Source organism: Cannabis sativa, chromosome 4, assembly GCF_029168945.1.
Source record: "Cannabis sativa cultivar Pink pepper isolate KNU-18-1 chromosome 4, ASM2916894v1, whole genome shotgun sequence".
Taxonomy (NCBI): domain Eukaryota; kingdom Viridiplantae; phylum Streptophyta; class Magnoliopsida; order Rosales; family Cannabaceae; genus Cannabis; species Cannabis sativa.
In genome coordinates, this window is record NC_083604.1 from 40,975,143 (window position 1) to 40,990,938 (window position 15,796).

A 15,796-nucleotide genomic window follows, 5' to 3' on the forward strand; every position below is an offset into this window, starting at 1 on the left:
GAAAACAGAGGGAGCTCAATCATATTTATAAGAAGATAATAATGCATACACATACACCAATATAATAGACTAGTACATGGAGAAAGAAGAAGTCTGAGATAGACATATATATATATATATTTATATATATATTAAGGGGGACAATTTGTTGTTTGAGAGTTGAGGTTGAGTTGATAATGTTGGCACATACGCTTCTTCCTTGCAAGGAATTCATCTTCACTAGCAGCAAACAAAATCTTGATATCTTTAGAGACTAGAATGGAAGCTTGAACACCATCAGCTACAACCACAAGTTCACTCAGCTCAACATTCATGTGTGGTTCCACTTTGATTGTGATAATTCCCTTTGACCCTAATTGCACATCATAAACCCCTGCTGCCTTTGTAAACATTGTTATATTTGCTCTGTTATGATTACCTGATAACCCATTGCTAACCTTCGCAACATATATCAAAGCAACTGATTGTTCTCCAATCATTTTCTTATATACTCCCCTTTCTCTTCTGTTATATAATTTGCTTGGGAAATTTTATCTGTATATACTGCTCTGCTACTACTTAATTGATATTGCATATATATGTATTTATAGTCCCTCACGAACAAGACTATACTTACATTTGAAAGGGTGCGACCCAAAATGCATACATGTGTTGACCATTAATGCAGATAGAATAGTGTGAAAATTCTGTGAATATTAAATTAATTGAATGTTGGATACATCAACCAAATTGATTTTGCACATTTCACTATGATTATTATCATAAAAAGAAAAATTAGTAACACAGATGGAGGTGGAAATGAGGAAAGGAAGCATTAATATTAATTAATTTTTACACTCTTCCATGTATGATTATTTTCACATATATTATGTTAAAAGGGTATTTAAAAAAAAAACGAGTGCATCTTTTTGTAATTAGCCATATGGATTTAATAAAAAAAATATTTAGTAATATTGTTAACTGGTCTTTTTTTTTACTTGATAATTATTAATTAATTGTACAAAAGAGTAGAGAGTTTTCTTACACTAAAATATGTAGGATAGGAGTATAATTTGGAATATAGCAAACTTATATGGCTAGTAGCCTAGTGTAATAAAAATCAAAATATGTTACAAGTGGGGAATCAAAATATAAAGATTAAGAGAGCTATTGAATCTGATTATCATTTATTTTCAACCTCGTCTATAATTAGGTCAGCTAAATACTTGCGCAAAAAGTTAAGAGCACACCACTTTGACAAAAAAAACAAACCGTTCATTTATATTTTTATTTTTTTTTTATCAATAAGCAGACATACACTACTCAGTGAATGTACTCATTATGATCCCAAATGCATATCTTTATTATTATTTTGGAAAGAAAAGATTTCATGAAAGACGTTATAAATCAGCCAAGATGAAACAATCAATAGAGGAAGCGAAACCGACCCCAAACGTGTTCATCAACAATATAATAGAGAGCTAAATTAGCAAGTCCTAATTGCATGAGTTTCTCATTTTCTTTTGATATGTATTGGGATGAATCGATTCCTCCATGTATCACTCACATTGCAACGGTTGAATTTTTTAACAGTATTCACCCAAAAATTTGAAATAATTATATCATTATCACTTTCTCAAATTAAACAACTATTTCATCACACAAAACATAGTATTAACAACTATTTCTCAAATTAAACATACTATTTTATCCAATCTATTAACAACCACGGTATTTTTCTATTGCACTCGTATTAATGTTTTCTTATCATTATTTTTAAAGAGTTTTTACAAAAATACTTTTTTTGTTGTTGTTATTTTTGTATTTTTACTATCATACATTTTTTTAACATTTTTTACTGTATTAAAATTTCAAAAATATTATTTTTAAAGTTTTAAAATTACAAAAATACTGTGTTTTAATAAAACAAATAAGAGTAATTTACGGTATAAATACCTAAGTTTAACTCACAGTTACAAATAAGTACTTAAGTTTAATTTTTGGCGGTAGTAATACCTAAGTTATATTTTTGAAATTCTTTAAGTACCTAATCGTTAAATATTAAGTCATTATTCACATGTTATTTTTTTATTGGTATATTTAAATTATCTTTTTTTAAAAAAAAAAAAATTTAATGACTTAGACTAATCGAAAATTATCACTTAACAATTTACTTAATACTTACTAACAAAAATTCTAGTTGTAGAATTATAACTTAAGTATTATTATAAAAAAATTAAATTTAAAGTATTTATTTATAATTGAAAATTAAACTTAACTATTTATACCACAAATTATTATTTAAGTGGTATGTTAAAATTGACATAATATTTATCTTGTGATAAATTTGCATTACAAAACTTTTTGTCATTTGAACAAAAAAAAAAAAAGGAAAACGACATGTGATTGAGATCGAGTAGAAGCCATTAAACTCGCCACCTCAGCGCCCGCATCACGTGTATTTCTCCTCCTCCTGCTCCACTGCCACTGGTAGGTAGCAGGAGGATTACTGCAACTCTAATAACTCTCTCTCTCATACTTCAACAATGGCCATCTCACTCTCATTCTCCCCGTCTTTCTCTCTCCTCTCCGCTTCCAAAACCTACAATTCACCTCTCTCTTCACCCCCCGCTACGTCTCCATTATCTCGTTTGCACCTCCGACCAAGAATTCCCTTGCTCCGTTGTCAATTCAAGAACGACACCGTTTCGGTGCTTCCCGGCGTTGGGGAGGACCTGCCTTTGGATTATGGCGAACGCTTTCCCAAGCCGGATCCTAGCGTTCGCAGAAGAGCTGGTGTGTTGCTCCACCCGACCTCGTTTCATGGACCTCACGGAATTGGCGATCTTGGAGATGAGGCATTTCGTTTTATTGACTGGCTTCACCAAGCTGGTTGCTCCGTTTGGCAGGTGTGTGAACTTCCTTCATACTAATCTGTTTGGCTGCCGAGAACATTTACTAGTTTTATGTTATGTTTAACTGTTTAAGCAGTTTTCCGAAAAAAAAAAAACTGTTTAAGCAGAAATCGGATTTTGTTCGAGACTCAAGTGCTTTATATGAGCTTGAACTGTAACGAAAGCAACTGAATTTTCAATTTCCATCTTAACAGACAACACTATTTCGTTGCTGAGATATTGGTTTAATGTAACTGTAGTTGGACATTATAGACGTTATGCCGTGATTGGTTCCTTGAAATAATGATTTCCTTTTTTTCCCTTATGGATAAAGCTCACTCTTAGTTTAATATTTTTGGAGTTTGGTTGTTCGTTTATGGTTAAATGTATATTCTTGTTTCAGGTTCTTCCTCTTGTTCCTCCAGGGAGGAGGGCGAACGAAGAGGGGTCCCCTTACTCAGGCCAGGTAACATGAAGTGTTGTAATTGGCTTCTTCTTTAAAACATGAGATTGATTCGTTTGGCAAACTGAAAATTCTAACAATTTTGAAATTCACCAATATTGACCAAGCTAACCTACTCTAGAAGACTCCAAATTGTTCTTAAAAATCCTTTGGTGTTTGGGTTGTACTAGTCCTTTTGTATCTGTTGCACTGCACACTTGTGGATGATTGTCTTTGATGATCAATATTCAGGATGCAAATTGTGGCAACACTCTCTTGATATCTCTTGAAGAGCTTGTTAAGGATGGCTTGTTAAAAAGCGATGAGCTACCAAAACCAGTGTGAGAATTTTTAATTATTTTCTTGACCCTGTTACAATTAGAACAATATGTTTCCATATGCATTTCTCTTACTAAAATTATGCACTCATTCATGCAGTGAGGTTGCACGTGTGAACTTTATAACTGTGGCTGAGATGAAGGAATCTTTAATTACAAAGGTCAGCTATAACTCAAACATCTTATATTATATTTCTTGCGGAAGTCACGAAGTTCCCTGAATGAATAAGTTTAATTGTTATTATAAAATTGGCCAGTTTCTGTCTGATTGTATATATTATCAATGTTTTGAGATGATCTTTTCTAAGTGATGCTTCCAGATTAATTAGGAGATTGGAGCCTGTCACAATAAGGACTTGTTTTACTTAGAAACTTTTGTTCCATCGTCAGTTGACTTTCTGTGTTAATTGATTGTGGGGGCAAGGAGGTTCAAGATGGTTAGAGTTTCTTAATGTAATACCACTGCCTACTTATGTAATCTGATAGGAACCCCTGCACAAATCTATCTCAATAGCACAAACATTAGGGAAATAATAGACCAGAATTGTAATCTCTCCCACAAAGGGTTACAGCCCTTACTAATTTCTCCACAACCGACAAATGAACGCCCTCCCTCTGTTTATTCTATTCCTTATGGTGTAGCATAATCCCCAGCCACACTCTTAACATAACCCTCTAACTAATTTTCTAACTAAGTCCCTGCTATTACTTACTGCTATTGACTTGGTGAGGGAATGTCTATCATAATCGCACATCAACTAAGAGTATAGGAGTTTTAGTATTTCATTTCTTGTTTGGGAGCTTATTTGTTTGCACCACACCCTTTAGTTTAGTAACTGATTATTAGATTAAGAAATTCACTGTATACTGTGTTTTCTTAGGCTGCTGAGAGACTTATTCAGAGCGAAGGCGATCTTAAAAATCAGCTTGAAGATTTTCGTAATGATCCTGATATATCAAGTAAGATTTTTACATTTTAGTATCCTTTATCTCATTTTACCTTCTAACTCCAAGAATGCACTTGCATAGATGTAGAATCTTATTCGCTCATCTTTTAAGTTATCTACTATTCTTACGTCGACATTGACCTTTGTTTGTTAATATTGCAGGCTGGCTTGAAGATGCAGCTTACTTTGCTGCAATTGACAACATCCAAAATACTTTTAGTTGGTATCTGTGGCCTGAACCTTTAAAAAACCGCCATCTTACAGCCTTGGAGGACATCTACCAGAATGAAAAGAATTTTGTAAGATTAGGATGACTCTTGATTTTTTTTTACAGGTTTATATTTCTTTACTTTATTGATGCTTGAAATTTGTTTGCTACTAGCTCAAGCATCTGACTTTTACAGATTGATGTATTCATTGCTCAACAATTCTTATTCCAAAGGCAATGGCAGAAAGTTCGGAAGTATGCTCAGAGTAAGGGAATTAGCATTATGGGAGATATGCCCATTTATGTTGGTTATCATAGTGCTGACGTTTGGGCCAATAGGAAACAATTTTTGCTTGTAAGTAGTTTGTAAGTTGATGATGATGGTGTGTAGCATGCAGTGTCATAATCAAAATCATGGTAAAGTATCATATACTAAGTCAAATAGGTACCGCATATCTGTCTTGCAGAACAGAAAGGGGTTTCCTCTTCTAGTTAGTGGTGTTCCTCCTGATGCCTTCAGTGAAACTGGTCAGCTGTGGGACAGGTACATTATTCTAGACACTTACCAAGAATATACATGAATTCTTAGAAATGGTTTGTGGTTAAATTCTTTAAAATTGGAAAGCCAAATTTAAATGTGCATACTCATCTGAAGTGTATGTAATTTAGATTGTTGTCTATTCTAACCTTTGTGTGCATGTCCTAAGTTTTACTATGGACATATACTTCACTTCGAGATTGTAAAGTAATCTTAAGAAAGGCATTGATTTAAATTCCATCTAGCTTTTATATATGAGTTATACGTGTATGAATTATCCAGAACCAACTCGGGATTATTAAATAATTAAAGAAAAATACTTGATATTGTTGCTGCCGGCTTGCTATACAGATTGCTAATTAAATAATTTTAACTCAAAGCCCTCTTTATAATTGGAAAGCCATGGAGAAAGATGGATTTTCATGGTGGATACGTCGCTTACGCCGTGCTCAGGATCTATATGATGAATTCAGGATAGACCACTTCAGGGGATTTGCTGGTTTCTGGGCCGTTCCTTCTGGTTAGGCTCTCAATATATTTGGTCTGGCCTTTTGTTTGTTGTATTTATGTTGTTCTTTCACTAATATTTATATGCTCGCAGAGGCAAAAATTGCAATGGTTGGACGATGGAAGGTCAGCTTCTTTCTCAGAGCTAGTCATGGTTTCTACTAAATTTTCCCATTATCTAATTCTGATTATTTTTGTCAGTAGGCAGGACCTGGTAAATCTCTGTTTGATGCGATTTCTGGAGCAGTTGGAAAGATTAATATAATAGCTGAAGATTTGGTATGCTTATTCGATTGGACAGAGAAAGTTCATTTTTTCATTGGATAGCTGTGTCTTTCTCATACTTGTCCTCAGTTACATATATGGGTCTTCCAAAACTACTTTGAGTAATTTTTCTTTTGGTTGTGTAGGAAATCAAGCTAGTAATTAGTCTTTATATTTTATTTATCTTCTCAACTGTATATAAAATTTATTGCATTCTCTTAATGCTAGGAGATCTAGGGTTTGATTTGTATATATATACTCATTCTTCTTGTGAATAAGAATTAGAAAATATTTCCTTCATTTGCTTCATGGTACCAAAGCATTTGAGGCTCCTAAAAAGTTATTTTCTTTTCTCAGCCCTTTCTCAAAAATTAGGGTTTGGTACTTTGGAGGCTCTATCCTAAAAAACTAATTTAGAGGAGTTTTTAATTCTCACCTTCGACCTAGGGAGTTTGTCCTACCTCCGATAGGCAAAGCTCAGAAATTTGGCACCCATATGAGTTCGCATGGGTTCCACGCGCCACCTTCAACTGCTGTCGCCTTCTCCATGCACCAGCATGTATGCACGTGGCTGTCTTCGGCAATGTTTTTCTGCGGTGTCTCTCTCGCTTTGCTTCATTAGTGGTTCTTCTTCGTCTCTGACGATGTTATTCTAGTGTCGTCTCTCTCCGTTCACTTCATCAATGGTTCTCACTGTCTTTCTCTATGGCAAAACAAATCTCCTTAAAAGCCATCTCTTTTAGTTGCAAGACAATGCTACACATTCACTTCAGGTTATTAAACCTCTCATCCCCTTGGATTGTGGATTTTGGTGCTTCTGACCATATGACAGGTGATAGATCACTATTTTCCTTTTTAAGCAAGTGCTCTAATGAAAAGAGTGTTCGCATAGCAGATGGTTCATGTTCGAGAATTGACAAAATCGGAACCATAACAATCTCACCAAGTCTTGTCTTAAATTCTGTCCTTTACTTTCCCTAGCTTGATTGTAATTTACTCTCAGTAAGCAAATGGAGTAGAGATCCTAATTGTGAAGCTAAGTTTACTTTGTGTTTTTCAGGATGTGGAATCGGGAAAGATAATTGGCTATGTTGAGTTCAGTAAGGGCTTGTATCTACTAAAAATCAAAAACCCCATGTCTAACCATAGAAATCGCTGTTGTTTCTCCCAAGGTCAATCTCTTTCCTCAAATCAGTCCAATAAAATCATTGCTATCATGTTATGGCATTATCGTCTAGGTCATCCAAATTTTCGTGTATCTCAAACACTTACTCCCATCCTTTTTTGTCAATGTAAACCCTCAGTCTCAGGTGTGATATTTGTCAATTTTCTATACACTCTCGTCACTCATTTGTCCCAAGATCTCATCAACCCTCGCACCCCTTCTCACTCATTCACCAAGATATCTGGGAACCATCCAAAATTCAAAATATAAGTGGGGCAAGTTGGTTCTTGTTACTAATTGATGATCATAGCTCAGTTGGACATTTCTTATGAAAGAAAAGTCTAAAACAAGTCATATCTTCAAAACTTATACAAAATGATCCAAAACCAATTTCAACGAATATTCAGGTGTTAAAAACTGACAATGCTCGTGACAAAATGGTGTTTACAATTCTGTTCATGGACCGTGTTTACAATCAAATAAGATTATTCATCAAAGTTATTGTGTTGACACACACACCATAACAAAATGGTGTGGCCGAATGTAAAAATCGTCATTTGCTTGAGGTAGCTCGATCTTTACTTTTTTCATAACATGTTCCAGAAAGATTTTGGGGTGAACAATCCTCACTACTACTTATCTCATACACAAAATGCCATGAAGAGTCTTAAAGTTCAAAACTCCACTGGAAATCTTCTTCGAATCATATCCTTACTTTCATCTTCTATCTCAAATTTCCCTTTGTGTCTTTGGTTGTTTTGCATTTCCCCATGTTCTTTCCTCAAACCGAAGCAAACTTATGCTCGCGCCACCAAATGTATCCTTCTTGGTTGCCCATCCAGTAAGAAGAGTTACAAATGCTATTGCCTTGTTTCTAAAAAGGTGTTCCACTCTATGGAAGTCACTTTCTTTGAAGAACAACCTTACTACACCAATTCTACAATTCAGGGGGAGAACCAGAGTCAAGAACTGCAAAATTGGGACTTTGTTTCTCTCATTGACATTCATCTAATTCTCCTCAAGTACTTCTTCACAAAACACAAATTTTTTCAGTAATAATACGAACTCCTTCCGTTTCTCATACTCTAAATCTTTCAATTGAGCCAAATGAGCCAAGAAATCTTCTTCCAATCTCTTCAAGTCCTTCTATCCATATCCCAAGCAAATAAATCCATGTTTCTCACACTCCAAATTGTTCAATTGAGCCAAATGAGCCAAGAAATCCTCATCAAAGTCCTCCTGTCCATATCCCAAGCAAAGAAATCCATGTTTACTCAAGGAGAAAGAAGCAACTCCCAAGCATTGAACAAGCTACCACGTGAACTCAGCAAGGTCAAGATTATGATTCGATCCCATTCTTCGTTGACGAGACTAGACCATAATCTATTATAGAAGAAAATATGACAGGTGATCTGAGCATACCCATTGCTCACAAAAAAGGGGTATGCTCTTGCACTCAACTTCCCATTCACAACTATCTAAGTTACTCAAGCTTATCTCCTACATATAGAGCCTTTATCACCTCCTTGGACCAAGTTCAGATTCCCAATTCAGTCCAAGAGCTTAGAGCACCTGAAAAGAATAAAAAATGGATCATCACGGATTTATCACTTGGAAAACGCACAATTGGGTGCAAATGGATTTTTTCTATCAACTATAAGGCAGATGGAAGCATTGAAAGTTCAAGGCTCACTTAGTGGCCAAATGATTCACCTAATCCTATGGCATTGAATATCAGGAGACGTTTGCTCCTATTGCTAAGTTAAACACTATTCGAGTTCTTTTGTCTATTGCAGTGAATAATGATCGGCCTTTTTTCCAGCTTGACGTAAAGAATGCATTTATTAACGGTGACCTAGTTGAAGAAGTATACATAGATATCCCTCTAGGATTTGAGGACATATTCACAAAGGGAAAGGTGTGCAAACTCAAGAAATCCTTCTACATCCTCAAGCAATCCTCTCGAGCCTGGTTTGACAGGTTTATGAAAGTTCTGAAGGGAGATGACTACACTCAATTCCAATTAGATCACACTTTGTTTATAAAACACTCAGCTGGTGAAAAACTATCGACGTCAATTGTTTATGTTGATGATATTGTGGTTACAAGAAATTTCATGAAGAAAAATTACTCATCTCAAGCAGCTCCTTTCCAATGAATTTGAGATTAAGGACCTAGGGCAATTAAGGTACTTCCTAGGGATGGAAGTAGCAAGATAGAGACTTGGCATCTCAATCACTCAGCGAAAGTATATCCTCAACCTCTTACAAGAATCAGGGATGATCAGGTGCAAGCCAGTTGACACACCGATGGACCCTAATATTACCAAACTTGGAGTTCAAACAGACGGAATAAAAGTTGATCAAGGAAGGTACCAACATCACGTGGGAAAGTTGATTTACCTAACTCACACTCGGCCTGATATAAGCTTTGCTGTTAGTGCTGTTAGTCAATTTCTCAATAATTCCTCTAAGGAACACATAGATGTTGTCTACCAGATTCTCAAGTATCTCAAGGGATTACCAGCCTAATGTTCAAGTAAACCCTCCATAAGGATCATAAAATCTATAACTGATGCTGATTGGGTTGGTTCCCTTTTTGATCGAAGATCTACTTCTGGGTACTGCTCATACATTTGGGGAAATCTTGTATCTTGGCACGACAAGAAACAATAAGTGGTAGCTCCTAGCGGTGCGGAACAAAGTTTCGTTCCTTAGCTGATGAATTTGTGAAGGAATGTGACTGAAACGTCTTCTTGCTGAACTCAGAATTGGGCATGAAGGCTCAATTGATGATCTCTATGATAATCAATTAGCCATAGCAACTGCAAAGAATCCAGCCCATCATGATAGGACCAAACATGTTGAAATTGACCATTGTTTCATAAGTGAGAAAATTGAAAACAAGACCATCGCCTTGAAGCATGTTCCCTCAAGGCAACAAGCAGCTGACATCTTAATCAAAGCTCTCCGTCATCCTAATTTTAGTGAAGCTCCAAACTAGGAATATTTATATCATCTAGCTTGAGGGGGAGTGTAGGAAATCAAGTTAGTCATTAGTATTTATATTTTATTTATCCTCCCAACTGTATATATATTTATTGCATTCTCTTTATTCTAACAGATCTAGGGTTTGATTTGTATATATATATTTATACTCATTCTTCTTGTGAATAAGAGTTTGAAGATATTTCCTCATTTGCTTAAGGTTGGATGCATTTTCTCATGATTTGCTCTTACTTGACAGGGTGTTATAACTGAGGATGTGATTGAACTTAGGAATTCCATTGGAGCACCTGGAATGGCGGTCCTCCAATTTGGTATTAAGTCATTGCCAGTTTACTATACTGTTCGCTATTGAACAAACATTAATGTTCACACTTTGAGCATGTACTACATTATACTTTCTTGGTCCAGGTTTTGGAAGTGATGCTGCTAATCCTCATTTACCCCATAATCATGAGAGGAATCAAGTTGTGTACACTGGAACTCATGACAATGACACAGTAAAGTCCTTCCATTCATGCTTTTTGTTTAATCATTTTATCAGTTTATCTTTTGAGTTATAGGTAAATTTGATATAGACATCATACTGTACAATATAATTAAAACCTTGAATCTTTTCTTAGTTATAGTCTGCTACTTGGATCAGTTGGGTTTCTCTCTCTCTCTAGGGGTTAGAAGATTGGTATTTTGCAGTTTAGGGTAGAAATGTTTTTTCATTTCCATGAGCTGGGCAGCTTATATTAAGATGTTAAAGAGACCCTGCTAATTGAGACTTGCTTGTATTGCAGATCTGTGGTTGGTGGAATGTTTTGCCGGAAGTAGAGAAATCTAATGTAGGTGATATTGATCTTACATTCCCTTTTAACATTTAATTTCCACGTGTAATTAAGTGAATTTGTGATCTTAGGTGCGGAAGTATCTTTCAATTACGAATGAAGATGATATCTCATGGGAACTCATCAGAGCAGCATTATCTTCAGTGGCCCAAACAACTATAATACCCATGCAGGATATTCTTAGGCTGGGGAATTCTTCAAGGATGAACATTCCAGCAACTCAGGTAAAAAATTATTTTCAGTTGGAAAATGCAGATAAAAAGATAATTGGAAGATAGCTCCTGAAAATGCTGTAGTATAATACGATTTTATCTACTCCTGCTCCTGATATAATAGATTGCATGATTGAAATAATTGCATATCATTTAATACACACTCTCTACTTTTGATTGCCTCAATTTAGTTTTTGTATTCTACATACTTGAAAAAAAAAACAATTTTATTTATTACTTTATATGCTTTAGTGTAATTGTATTATCCTTATCCTGTTTTAACCTTTTTACCATGTACATGAGAAAGCTCTGAGGGATGGGCCACCATACCTATTGTTAGAAGTAATCTTTTATATTTTCTCTCTTACCACTCCAACACTTTTAGGGAGGATTTTTAACTAGAACATTTTATTGCACAGTTTGGTAACTGGAGTTGGAGGATACCGAGTTCCACAAGCTTCGATAAGTTGGAGGATGAAGCCTCTGCACTGAGGGGTATGCTGTCATTGTATGGAAGACTCTAAGTCGAGCAACTGGGAATTCTTCGTCCTTATAGCCAAGGTTTAGTTTTTGGCAGAGTAGCATCATAAAAAATATTTGTATGAGGTACTGTCCTTGAATTGTTGTTAAATAAACTTAACAGACCAGAAGTGAGTATGTTAATTATGGTGATTCGTGTGAAGCCAGTTTTCAGTAAAATAAAATGGTCCTCTTTATTTGTTTGTCTGTTGTTGATGTACTTATTGTTCCACTATGAATATTATGTATGAGTAGATAGTCTATTATAGACCCAATTCAAAATCCTATCAATTATTTCCTACCTGGGTACTAATTTGTAGAATGAATGAGTAAATAGTCTATGATTGAGTTTGTGGAAATGAAAAATAAGCTCTATGATCAAATAGAACAGAAATACTAGAATTGGATAAATATTTAAATTTAGCGTTTTTATACAGGGAAAAAATTTTGTGGCCTAGTGGCCAGACGAGTTCAAATTCTTTCAAATCCTTGTAGCTACACAATAAGAATAATAATTAACATGGAATTAGGATGCAAATCTGATGTCTCCACTTGGAATAGTTTGTTTCAAAAATTAAGAAGCCTTCTCAATCGCTTCAATGCACTCCAATATAGTGGCATTCTGTGTCATTTTGGTTATAAGGGCCTCATGCAAATCCTTGTTATTTTTCAAAAGGGTGGCAGCAAACAAAACCTGCAGTATAATAAGCCATCTAAACTTATTCAACTATGATTAAAATTGGCTGCCATATTTGTCATCTAATACAGACTATTGAAAGTGAAAGAGAAGAAATTCTCACTTTATGAATTGCATGAAAAATAAATTGTGAGGAACTTACAGCCCATCTAGTAAGATTCTGTTGCTGGTCTTTGCTTATTTGTGGTTTGCTTCTGTTGATAAATCTCTTGAGATCAAAAGAAAAGACGTGGGTTTGAGATTGTAGCTCAAGTTATGCTAACAAAATGAGAGAGAGAGAGAGAGAGAGAGAGAGAGAGAGAGAGAGAGAGAGAGAGAGAGAGAGAGAGAGAGAGAGAGAGAGAGAGAGAGAGAGCGAGAGAGAAGAAAAAAGAAATAGACCAAGTGAGGGTTATGACCTGAAGAGTGAAAAGATCAGCAGATTGTCCAATCACTTTATCATATTTAAGGCCCTCTGCTGCGAGTCCAGCCATTGCCACCACTGCCAACCTAGAAAAGATAATACAGTTAATCTAGCTCCAGAACTGGTAATTGATAAAAAAAGTATAGGCGTGTAACTCTAGAGAATGGTAGACTTGGATTTTTTGTTTTGGTTTGTTTCTTTTCTCACTTTCTTGCTGGTAATTGTCTTCTCCTACTATGAATTGCGTAACTACATATTTATATGAAATGATACCTGTCTAGTTCCTTGGCATCTAGCTGCCCACTGTATATAAGCTTTTCAAGCCTTTCATCAATGAGATTGACATGTTCTTTCCCGATATCTAGAGAATACCCCAGAATTGGTAGGCCCAGCAAATAACCAACTAAATCATCAAATAACTGTTTTTATTAAGAAACAAAAATGCCTTATCCGAGTGCAATACATATATAGTGATAGTACTAGTAAGAATAATTTGTTAGTATAAGGAACTTAACATGTGGATTGAGATCATGCATATCTTTGTTAGACATATGAATTTCAATGTGAATTACCTAAAAAATGAGCTGCTTCATGTCTAGCAATCCTCTCTTGATAATCTGGAAAGAAGGTTGAGAAGCCATTGATGGCAGCTTGAAGAAGCCTAAATATTTTGCAGGCAAAACAGTTATTTAAGAAGATATCATAGGCAAGTTGTGGAGAGATGATGTGTGTACTGTATATACTTGAGTATAGCACATTTTACAGCATCAACAGATCAACTAATCATAAAGCTATCATAGGCAATTTAGAATTGCGTTTCTTACCCAGGGGATATGCTACCCACAGCCAGAACTATTAAAGAGATACTCCCAATCAAGTATGGCACAAAGAAGCCCCAATCCTGCAGGGATAGGAACCCGAAACATAGATAGTAGCCGAAAATCAGATCAGTAACAGGATATAGATTATGATTCAAACTGTCTAATGTGTAGTTAAGATGCAATCCAAACATACAAGTAATCTTTAGACATAGATAAAAAAGAGAAAAAAAGTATTCTCTATATTTACCCCAGGAAGTTGGCCAGCAAGAACACCTAAGAAACCAGTTGTCCCCACCACTGTGAAAAGGAAAGCCGCCTGTATTACTGAAAGATATCAAAATACATAAAACAGTTGTTTTAATACATATATGCTTTATTACCAATTGCACTTGAAAGTATCTTTAGTTTCAAATTCAATCATATGAATAAATCTAGAACAAAATGCAACATTGATACTTCATTCAGGTAGTTGAGTTTAGACTATATTAATAAGAGACTACAATAGGATCTTTGAGCCTTTTCAAAATCACATTGAAAAGCTCCATTGATGACAAAAACCAGAAAGCTCATCCCAAATATCTCATTTCATTTTATTTTAAAAACGCAAAACCAAAAGAATAATGGTACCATAATAAAACAAGAGCTAAAGAAAAAGTTTGGCAGGCACTTACATCATTTCTAACGCTGGGGATTGCAAGATTTTCAGCGTTTTTAATTCCTAGAGAAGTCAGCTCCCTGAGAGATGTCTGGGGACACAATCTAACCGTTTAGTTTCCAATCAAAGTAACATATGATTTGAATTATGAATGATCAAGCCTCTTGCAATTGAATTGATTATTACATTAATTAATGTATATGTAATTTTATATGTATATGCATGGGTTTGTAGAAGTTGCTAATGTTTGAGTAAGCACTTTCCCAGAATTTCATACTTTTTAATGAAGACTGACCGTACGACGTGAGACATATGGCTGAGAACTCCATTTTTGTGCCCATCCAAGCTCACTCAGCTGATCAAGTGCCTCTTTAACACTTGTGCTATCTTTCTACAAACATTATATATAAATATTTTTTATATATAAATATATATATCGTCAAATGTAGTTCCTAAAAGTCACATAACAGCAAATTTTCAACATAAGAGAAGCAATAATATATACCAAAAAAAAACAAAAAAACAAAAAGATAAAGAGCTGAAACAAGGCTAGTGTAATGTCATTAGTCTTTTGGGCACCCAACTTATTTTATGTTTTGCAAATTAGCTGCCTTGTGTTTTCCTAAACTTCCCAAGTTATGAATACAAAACCCAAATCAAAATTGGGCGTTGGATATAGGAATAAATCATTTTTATTAAGTGATTTTGTTGAAAATAAAAAATAAAATAGAGTAAGTAAGAACCTTTGCAATGGCAGATTCGAGAGTCTTGAGGTCGACGCTTGGGACAGCGGAGTAAGAAGCTCTGAGAGTGAGACGCCATGGATGATGCGGAAGGAGGAGGTTATAAGAGTTGCGTTTTGGGCGATGAAAATGGGTGGTTAGAGCACGGCCATGGAAAGCATAGCCCAGGTTTGATAGAGAAGCCATTGGAGAAGATATTGTGTTGTTTGTTGTATTGATTATATAACTACCAAAAACAATAACTTGCTAACTGATAAGGTTTGGCGCCACTATTAATTTATCTATTAATTAATGTGCCTGAAAAAAGATGTAATAGAATGTTGAGAGTGGGATTTGAACCCACGCCCTTTCGGACCAGAACCTTAATCTGGCGCCTTAGACCAACTCGGCCATCTCAACGTTGATGTTATAGCTCTTACTATAATTTTAATATCACCGTAATGATTACTATCCACCTAAATATAATAATATCACAAATTACACTATATCGGTGGCTAGATATGGGCCAGGATTTTTGACACAACACGAAAATGGGTACGAGCACGACTAGGTAAGAAAATATACGGGCTTAAGCATGATACGACACGATGTTATATATGGGCACAACACGACACGGAAAAATA

General features: G+C 35.2%; 2 protein-coding genes and 1 non-coding gene across 4 annotated transcripts; 1 reads left to right on the forward strand and 2 right to left on the reverse strand.

Moving 5' to 3' along the window:
• The first annotated feature begins 2,312 nt into the window (after nt 1-2,312).
• Nucleotides 2,313-12,129, forward strand: LOC115713038 (4-alpha-glucanotransferase, chloroplastic/amyloplastic). Its single transcript, XM_030641512.2, has 16 exons — nt 2,313-2,888; nt 3,277-3,339; nt 3,568-3,656; nt 3,754-3,814; nt 4,535-4,613; nt 4,763-4,899; nt 5,005-5,163; nt 5,276-5,352; nt 5,727-5,866; nt 5,948-5,979; nt 6,058-6,132; nt 10,529-10,601; nt 10,699-10,787; nt 11,076-11,120; nt 11,195-11,347; nt 11,755-12,129. The coding sequence occupies exons 1-16, from the start codon at nt 2,526-2,528 to the stop codon at nt 11,857-11,859; spliced, it is 1,740 nt and encodes a 579-aa protein (XP_030497372.2). The 5' UTR covers nt 2,313-2,525; the 3' UTR covers nt 11,860-12,129.
• A 108-nt stretch (nt 12,130-12,237) lies between these two features.
• On the reverse strand, nt 12,238-15,467 carry LOC115713039 (uncharacterized). 2 transcript variants are annotated; one of them, XM_030641513.2, is made up of 10 exons: nt 15,174-15,467; nt 14,726-14,821; nt 14,447-14,521; nt 14,023-14,091; nt 13,779-13,855; nt 13,527-13,615; nt 13,228-13,357; nt 12,950-13,040; nt 12,694-12,759; nt 12,238-12,548 (listed from the first exon to the last, which is right to left on the reverse strand). In XM_030641513.2, exons 1-10 carry the CDS (start codon nt 15,357-15,359, stop codon nt 12,429-12,431), a joined length of 999 nt encoding a protein of 332 aa, XP_030497373.1. In that variant the 5' UTR covers nt 15,360-15,467; the 3' UTR covers nt 12,238-12,428. The 2 variants fall into 2 exon arrangements, with proteins under 2 accessions (XP_030497373.1, XP_030497374.1); XM_030641514.2 differs by having other exon boundaries at nt 13,228-13,315; nt 15,174-15,428.
• Nucleotides 15,468-15,491: 24 nt separating this feature from the next.
• Nucleotides 15,492-15,572, reverse strand: TRNAL-AAG (transfer RNA leucine (anticodon AAG)). Its single transcript has one exon. It is a non-coding gene; the product is annotated as a tRNA-Leu (tRNA).
• Between the last annotated feature and the right edge of the window lie 224 nt (nt 15,573-15,796).